This window comes from Amphiura filiformis, chromosome 2 (assembly GCF_039555335.1).
Source record: "Amphiura filiformis chromosome 2, Afil_fr2py, whole genome shotgun sequence".
Classification (NCBI taxonomy): Eukaryota; Metazoa; Echinodermata; class Ophiuroidea; order Amphilepidida; family Amphiuridae; genus Amphiura; species Amphiura filiformis.
Window position 1 is genome coordinate 81,688,526 of NC_092629.1, and position 10,089 is coordinate 81,698,614.

General features: G+C 37.1%; 1 protein-coding gene across 1 annotated transcript; it reads left to right on the forward strand.

The window, feature by feature from the left end:
* Positions 1 to 621: 621 nt before the first annotated feature.
* On the forward strand, positions 622 to 6,697 carry LOC140137314 (uncharacterized). Its single transcript, XM_072158958.1, has 4 exons — positions 622 to 874; positions 2,909 to 3,232; positions 5,404 to 5,742; positions 5,967 to 6,697. The coding sequence occupies exons 1-4, from the start codon at positions 778 to 780 to the stop codon at positions 6,671 to 6,673; spliced, it is 1,467 nt and encodes a 488-aa protein (XP_072015059.1). The 5' UTR covers positions 622 to 777; the 3' UTR covers positions 6,674 to 6,697.
* The last annotated feature ends 3,392 nt before the right edge of the window (positions 6,698 to 10,089 follow it).

Consider the following 10,089-nt stretch of genomic DNA (forward strand, 5'->3'; position numbering starts at 1 on the left):
TTTTTACATATAGGTCAACAGATAACGCAATTCAATGTTATAGCAAGGTGAATGTGGTACATCAGCGAAAACTACCTATCCAAGCACATTGTTTGACCGAATTGTAGGTTTTAAAAGTCAAAACCTCAAATGTTCCTTACAATATTCTTCAACATTTATGTCATTAAATGAAAGAGCACACTTATACTGGCCATTATACTAGCTTATTAGAATGAGCAATAGCCAATTCTCTTTAAATTGCAAATCTTGTGCAAAAAGTTACTATTTTCGCCTGTTTTGTCATACGGTTGTAGATTCAATGAACTATGACTTTGCTAAAGAGCGCTTACAAATATTATTGACATGATGGTATAATACGTTAAATCATTTATCACACAACATCGCCCACATAGAACTGAAAAAACTAACCAGTATTATTTGTATTCCCAATTAACAGTGAGAAGCCATTTACTCTTATATGGGAAAGCTGAGAGTACTTAAGGAGTATAAACATCACTAACTGTTTCCATGGTAACTATCTTCCAACACATCCGGGAGAAACATAGCTATATACTGTCAGGCTTCAAATTGCTGTGTGAATGTGAGAAAATAATACCTTTCTATTTACCGAGTCAGCAGCGCTCGATCGAAGACGGACATCGACTATATCGAGTTTTATTGTCATTTCAGAACTTCGGATGTAAAAAACAGAAGAGTTTGACGACAGTATTTATAAGGCAGTAATATTATCTGCCCTGGATTGATGTTATAGACAAAGTCAACAGCTTGCCTTTACATATGAATCGAATGTTGAGCTCAATGAAACAATTTTTTCTTCTGCTCTCCGTAATCGTATATAATTTGCGAAGTGCAAAGACGCTTGGATTAAACACAGGTAAGATAACAATAATTACATTAAAATTATATTTTGTTGAAGAATGCCTCATATGTGGCGTGTTGGTGGAGTATGTGGGAATGCAGCCCTGTGGTAGGCCTCCTAGAAATCAAATTTGAAATTTTAAGTTGAACAACTGAATGGTACGATATCAGTTGGACGACTAAAAACGTACTCGGGCTATCAATTTCATATCAACTGCGACACTAGTGTACGTTTACCACATCCCGGCACGCCACGTAAATCACGTTCTTGGTTTTTGTTTGTGTGTGTAAGGGGTGTCACGGGGGGGGGGGTTGTTCGTTGTTTTTGGTGGGGTGTGTGAGGGTGTCATTTGGGGGTTGTTCGTTGTTTTTCGTTTGTACGTGTCATTTTTAGTCGTCCAACTGATATCGTACCATTCAGTTGTTCAACTTGAAATTTCAAATTTGATTTCTAGGAGGCCTATAATATGCCAAATGTATACGTTTCACAAATAATTAGTTTAACATTTAAATATTTTGTGTGTCTGAATTTTGAATATCCCGTATACGTAGGCCTATAGTTTGCTTATTATAATCTATAAACCACATGTCTACCCAGCAAACACAAAAACCTTTTAAAAACGTTTTAAATAAGTTATATTTTGGCTTTTGGTTTAGGTAAAAACGTTTTAATAACATTAAAATTGTCGGGTTATATAAAGGTCATGATAACGTTTTAAAACGTTTTGTATGAAAACACACTACAACAATATTTTTAAATGTTTTCAAAAAATGTTATTGTAAACTATTTTTGCAAACATTTTTGCCAAATATTGTGTCAATACTTAAATAACATCATGTTAAAATATTCGAACCCAGCAAACACACAACCGTTTAATAACATTTAAATGTCAGGTTATATAAAGGTCATGAAAACGTTTTTAAAACGTTATTGAAAATATTTTGGGCAAACATTTTTTGCAAAATATTTTTTCAACCCCAAATTAACATTTTGTTTAGAATGTTTTGTATCAAGTTTTCAAGAATGTTTTTGGAATGTTATTAAAACGTTTTTATACCCTTTATATAACCCGACATTTAAACGTTTTCTGTAAAACATTTTTGTTTACTGAGCAGTAGATTATCAAAAAATGTTCTTTAAGGTTATGAAAACGTTTTATACTCTTAATATACCCTTTATATAACCCGACATTTAAACGTTTTCTGACAACCTTTTATAACCTTTTGCGAATGATGTCGAAAACGTTTTGTGTTTGCTGGGTATCTACATCTACGTTTGCAAACTATATAAGCCTAGGGTAAGAAATTAATATGAAAACGCATAATTAATAATGGTCAAATAATGTGATAAACGACAGTAAGAAACATGTAATTTCACTTATTTTTGATTTTTAACTCTCTTCAGACTGGTGTCGATTGTAGACAACTTTTTTTTTAATAGAAATTCAAAAATTTCAGAATTGTAGGCCTACATTTTCATGACAATATTTGGAAAGTGAGTACAAACAAGCATAGTATTGCCTCTATATTGATTTTAAAGACATTTTCCAAGTAATAAATGCAAAAATAACTACTACCATCCTGTCAAAGTACATATTTAGAGTGAATTCACTCCATCCCAAAATGTCAAAAGTATATTGATTTCATATTTTGCGGAAGGACTTCGATATAATATCCATTTACATCTATTAATAACATTTTTAAAATATTTGTAAAAATTTTCACTAAAAGATCTTTTGAATGGATTTTTTAATGCCTGGTTGTGGGCCGTGTGATATGTGACGGGGAGGTGTCAGCTGAGGTGTGGTGTGAGCAGTGACGTTTGCCAAATGGTGGGGGACATTTCCCCCTGCCCCCTCCCCCGGATTGACGCCCATGGTTGCATAGAGGCTACACATCTCCACTGTGTTGTGTTGTGTTCTGTTCTGCGGTTGTTTTGTTGCATGATGTCATGTTTATGTTTCGCCTATATGTTTTCGTTTTAGCCTGATTAAAATAACCATTTTTCTTTCTCTACTCTTAATCAAAATGCCATCTTCTCCTGGAAAAGGTGACATAAGGCTCGTTGGCGGTCAACACCAATACGAAGGACGTGTTGAAATTTTCCGTGATGGACTCTGGAGCACTGTATGTGATAATAAATGGGATTTGAACGATGGCCAAGTCGTATGTCGACAGCTTGGATTCGGACCCGCTACCTCTGTCACTAAAAGAGCAGAACGTTTCGGATCAGGGCAGGGGTATACTTTAATGGATGCTGTAGAATGCGTCGGAACGGAGACGTTGTTGATGCAGTGTGATCACGGAGAATTTTACGTGAATACGTGTGAACATGATGAAGACGCCGGGGTGGTGTGCTCACCACCGCAATTTGGTAAGTATTCGCCGTAGAAGTGATGATGTAACTAGTGATACTGATAGGCTGTACAGCCCAAAAAAAAGGGTGATGTTTCAAAAAGCTTAGGGTACCAGCTGAATTGAAGCAGCTAATCCTTCTGAGCATTTTGACACCTTTAAAAAAAAAATCGGTTGAAAAATGAGACAGTGCCGGCCAAAAAACTACGCATAAGGGGGATTTCTTGGGACCCCCCTATTTTTCACTATTTTGACAATTATGGGCGTTTTCTTTGCTGTTTGTTGGATTCTAATGATTATTTACATGATTTTGGGTCCCCTGGATATATTTATGCAATTTTTACACAAATTGTATGTTTTGATGCAAGTATAAGAGCCAATTTAGGATGTGAGGGCGCTGTTCAGCCTAATAGCTGTTACGTATCCCCCTACTAAAATGTTATCATTTCTTATTATCAAATCAAAGTTATTGATATATAACATCATCTATCCAAATTTGAACTCTCAACCTTATTTCACTTGTGCGTGGTACCCATTTGAATATGTGTAGAGACGCTTCCATTGACTTACATGTGATACAAAGTTCGTTGACCCTGTATATTGCTATGGGCAGGTTACCCTGTATTAAAAATTAGTGCCACGGCCACACCAAATGTGATAAATGGCTGAAAATTTCAGAATATGGATGATTCATGATTATCTCTAGTATGATTAACTTAAAAATCAAAAATAGTTGCGAAATGGGTCGCTAAAAGGTAAAGCGCCCTCACGGCCTAATTTTACCCAAAACCGTTAATTTTAAGGACACTAAAAAGTTTCATTTGACACAAAGTGCATAAATGACCTTCCTGGACCTAAAACTATGTAAGTAGATACCAAAAATGCATTACATAATCCTTAATGTGATAAAATTCCCTTAAAACTAGAAAATAAGGGCAAAATCTGCCCCCCCCCCCTTGTGTGTCGTTATTTGGCCGGCACTGTCTCAATTTTTGGCCGATTTCAATAAAATTGGTGTCAAATTACTCAGAACAACAAGCTGCATCCAATAAGCTGGTACCCTAAGCTGTTTGCAACTACACCCTTATACAGCCTATCACTAATGTAACAGGAGTAACTACCATTGCATATATCGCACCGCACTAGAACGTTCACGCGGTACCTCTGCATTGAAACATACATGTGAAAGAGCAGGGATCCAGGAGGGTGCTTTGCCCTCAGCATAATTCTGAAAGCCCCTCTGAGCCTCCCCCCCCCCCCTTGCAGGAACAGATCCTGGCCGGTGGATATATACCTGGATTATTCTATATTGAATCTTCATATCATGTTGATCACTCGCACCTGTAAGATTAGTATCTTTGAAAAGATTGTATTGTATTATGCACAGGTAATGGGCGCAACCCGCTTGTAGTGCAGGGCGATATATTCAAAATTGTTTCCCATTGCTATGGTAGTTAATCTGGTCACATCATCACTTCTGCCACGAAGTAGGTTAACACTTCAGATTTCAGATACTGGCGTTATATTTTAAAGGATGACTCCGGTAATCAAACATTATGCCTTATATGTTAGAAAAAACAATTATCAAGCACGAATCACGTGATTATATTTGAAACAACCTCATATTGACCATAAAAATTAACAAAAACAGTCGGCTCTCAACACGCGATATTCAAAATTCCCGCGCCGATATTGTCTAGTGCAATGACGTCATGGATACTTGTATTACTAGGACGTCATTGGATCGGACAATTTCGGCGCCCGTGAGCCATATTTTAAGCTCCTCCCATGTTCACAAAATTGGTACATTGCAAATGTATTTCAACTGTGATGAATACCAACTCTTGACGAAGTTTAGGATATATCACCTCAAACCCCTTTAAATTTGATAACAGAACAATGTTGCATAAAGTCCGAAATTGTGTCCCCCACAAAGCTCAAATTCAGCCTCCCTAAATCCGCCATTTTAGGCAAATTTCCTACATTATGAGCACCATTATTTAAACTTATGGAAAACACATTTTCTATCAAACAATTATTTTACACCATCTCCCGACACACCCCAATTTATAGTTATAGCCCGCGCGGTTTATGCAGACCCCTGCCAGATCAGTCTTGGAATTTTGCCAAAAAATATTCCATATTAAATGTCAAGTCTGTATAATTGTATGTCTTTCTTTCACAATACAGAAACTAATGACGTTCGTCTGGTGAATGGAGCTCACCACGCTGAGGGCAGAGTCGAAGTATATTACAATTCGACTTGGGGAACCATATGTGACAATTGGTGGGATTCTCGGGATGCAGACGTGATTTGCCGAGAACTTGGTTTCCAAGATGGCGCCCATAAGGCTTTCGTCGGTGCTGCATTTGATCAGGGTTCGGGACCCGTATGGTATGATAGCGTAGAATGTGAAGGGACGGAGGAAAGGTTTGCGGAGTGTTTCAAAATTGGCCCGGTTTTGACGGCTAGAGTTGGACAGAGATGTGGACATACACATGACGCGGGCGTGTCATGTAAAATTGCAGGTGAGGCAACTCTATTCTCTCAAACCTTTACATGAATCGATTTGAACACTATGTACCTTATCTACCCCGTTTTGCCACCATTTAAATGGTATCGATATGTCAACGATACATGGGTTATAGTGAAATCAGCAGATTGAACTACCATCAGCATTTTTAAACACGTCCTGATATATTTGACTTTCATGTTTCTTTTATATTGGTTTTTTTTCTCTCTCTCTCCACAGGTGGTAACCCAGCTTGGACAATAACTGCCATAATTCTAACATGCATTTCCATAATTGTGTTGGTTTGTGTTGCATTGAATATCCGCATCCGAGGACGCAAGTGCTGGACATTCATCCCTGGATGCCATAAAGCACACAATAGCTATCCTGCGTCTGATATGCCACAACCCGATTCACGAAGCGACGATGTTTTCGACCGTGATTCCGTAATGTATCCGCCACCTCCATTATATGATCGCTGCGCGAATAACGACGACACCAATTATGAATCATTATATGGACATTTTGCCATGTGTTCTTTCGGACAAAGAACTAATTCCGATTCAGGCGTTTTTCAAGATGACGAATCACCACCGTCGTCGCCTCCACCACCGTATGATTCCGTCTCAGAATATTCCCGGTATATATTATCAACGGTACACGGACCATCAACTTTATCCGGGAGTTTATCTGTCGGGCATACACCAGTGGGTACCCCGATTACAATCCGGGCAATTAGAGGTAACTTTACCCCGCAGTCGTCACCCAATGCATCACCACAAATTCACCGGGCTGCTTCGCGGATATGGAGGGCCTCTGTGTCGCCTAGTGTGTCACCAAGAGATACCCCTGATGAAATTCCGGTATCTCCACCACCCCCATATTCAGAAACAGATCCTGAAGAAATAAGAACTATAAGTAGTACACATATGCCTTCTGTTGAATGAGATAACATAAAGTTACATTTTTATCAAATCCGGTATCTCCACCACCCCCATACTCAGAAACAGATCCTGAAGAAATAAGAACTATAAGTAGTACAAATATGCCTTCTGTTGAATGAGATAACATAAAGTTACATTTTTATAAAATCAAAAACACAAGCGACAAGACTCGACAATGTACACGTTGGCCAAGAATGCTGCCTAGCGACTTGAGAAGGATACCCCAGCAAATACACAATCTTTTACAGAAAATGTTTAAATGTCGGGTTATATAAAGGGTATAAAAACGTTTTAATAACATTTGAAAGCGTGATGCAAAAATATTCTCACAAAATCTTGACAAAATATTTTGCACAAATGTTTGCCCAAAATATTTTACAATAACGTTTTAAAAACGTATTCATGATCTTTACATAACCTGACATTTAAATGTTATTAAAACATTTTGAATAAACGTTTTAAGATTATTTTTGTGTTTGCTGGTACTCTCCCTCTGTTCTCGATAACAAGAAGCTCAAAACGATTTACCGTAAAAGAGAGTTTGTGATTCCCATACGCCGTGATTGTACATCTATATCTATCGCATAAGAGGTTACCGAAACAAAAACAGTGCGGTGACATGAAAAAAAATTACATATAATTATATGCACTACTTAAACATTACAAAAACCAAAACCAAAAACACATCATTTATAATTAAAGCTGTTTTGAAAGCTAAAATATTGGTGATCTTGAGCATATTAACCAAGGGTGAAAAATAAGAGAGCTTGAAGCAGGGGCTACTTTAGTATAAAAAAAGTGGCCCTGGTTCACCAAGATTTGGAGTGAACCATGGGACACTTGGATGAACCAAGGCCACTTACCAGGGGTGAAAATAAGGAGTGATGGACCAGGGGCTTCTTTTACTAAAAATAAAAATGTGCGAGATGAGTTTTAAATAAGCACTATAGTTGCTTATAATTAGATATTGTTGGTTCACTATACAGGGGGCCAGCTTTGTAAGAAAAGTGTCAACTAAAATTCAAGCCAAATGCGTTCGTCGTGTACACACACACACACACAAAAATCAAGACAAAGGTGTGATGGTGTGTGTACACGACGAACGCATTTGGCTTGAATAGGAGCCAAGTGCAACTTTCAAAATCTGACTTGAAGCCAATCAAGCGCCCATAACTCAACCAAATTGTATCGTAGAGCAACAAAAGAGGTATCAAAATGCGCAGGAGAAAGCTGCGCTTTATATACATTAAATAAGTTTTCGCTATATATTTCAGTTCCCGATATATCTGACCATCTATAATCGTTTCGATACTTTATGGGTTGAGTTTATATTAATAAAAGCCAAACCTGAATTGGTAAGTGTCCATCACTCTCTATTTAGCTAAATGGTACGCCCATCTAACTATTTAAAACCACTCTCCTGTGACGGTATGAAATCGATTCTTTAGCCTGTATTTAATATTTAACGTACGAAATGAACGCACAGACGAAACAGAAATTGCCCACAATTTTTCGTTTCACAATACATCAAAAGGGCATTTCGTGATCCACAGCCTCATCCCCCCACTTTTCTCAAAAAAAGTTGAGATTTTTACATCACTGGAAACCTCTGGCTACATAATGTTTATGTACAAGATATTTCTTGCAGATTAATTCGTTTAGCAAAGATATCGTGAAATTTGAATTTCGTTCTGGTGCACCAGAACGAAATTACAACGCATTGTCTATGGAGTAGTGTAATACACATAATCGTGCATAACTCGCAAACGCAAAATCGTAATCAACTGAAATTTTGTGGAATAGGTTTTTTCGTGGATATCTAATGAAAAATGACATAAATAGAGGATGCTAGGATCACGAAATACTCCTTTAAATAGAATCAAGAATATAATACATACGAAGGAATATTAATATGATCCATTTTTTGAAATTATTATAATAAAGCTACAGCGTGGTGTAACAATTTGACTTCATTTATACGTGTAGGTTGTCCATTGAGATGTGTGCATGTGAGATAAGCCGTATAAAAAGAGGTTGCGATTTCACATTTTGAAACGTGGCTTTGTACCGCATGGCGTGATTTAAGCAACGTGACTATTTTCCCCCAGAAAAAGTGCAACAGTTGAAAGAATTTTGAACATGTTGAGTGGGTGGGGTGGTTGTTTGGGACGGTGTTTATATAATGTTATACTAGTATGAAAGCCGAGATCCACAACTGAATGAAATAATTTATCATCATATTCTGTAACATATCATATTGGAAATCCGGAGTGTTACTACTATAATTATGCAATCTACACAAACGTTTTTAGAATGTATCAATATATTTTTGCATGGTTTATTGTATACTAGTATAATGGGTGTCGAAAATTACTTGAGTTCCGTATAATTATGGTGTGGGTGGGGTATGTGTGGTGTGCGTTTATGCACAAGTGTGCTATAGCACAGATCAACAATATAGTCATGTTAGAACTCTTCATGATATTTTTGCACGCAAATCCCGATTATGGAAAATCTACTTTCACATAATTTTAGTCATTCTCTGTAACATTAAATATGCGTGTATAACTGTATGCATTATGTGGATGGCTTCGTGTGTGTAGGGGTGCGTGCATGTTCGAACCCTTGTAGGGTGAGTGTGGGGATGTTGCATATATGGGGGGAAGCCCGGGAGACAGTATGTGCAGGGGGAGTTTATGTATTTGTCCTTATGAATTCAATCTTGGTTGTTTGCATTTATACGAATTCGCAATCTCCTTTGATTACGAAGATGCGGATTAAGATAATATCAGTGTCCTTTTGAAAAATAGAAGAGTTAAAGTGACCACCGTAATTTATTATATAATACAAAATCTATATTGAAAAATATAATATAATATCAGTAGAAGTAGAAGTAAGTGCAATTACAGTAGGCGTAACTGCAATCGTCATCACGTAGGTTGTACTTGCCTAATTAGAGGACAATCATAATTAATTAGGTTGTGAATGGTATTACTTGTAACAGCTTGCAACACCTCATAGATTACAATTTACTCTAATTAGTAGTTATCCTATTGTTTCGGATCGGAACAGAAATCGCATTCGTTCACATTGTATATGATGCAATTACACGAATTATCATAATTTTCAGGCCTGTGTACATTGTTCCTGACATCAAATTTAAATGATTTACAAAAGATGTAGCCTATATATTTAGCTCGTTGTATAAGCTGCATTGACAATAATTGCTCGGTTTTTATGTCCTTAGTCAAAATAATTGATAAAGGTTGATCAACAGAATAGAAAGCGCATTAGTTCACTCATATATAAGGTGCACGCAGAGCCAGACATTATACTATACTATTTACGGAGCGTATTTCTTTCGTGAATCTGCAATCCTCCTTCAAGAGGTACTTACAGCGGGCTAGCCGTATTTAACA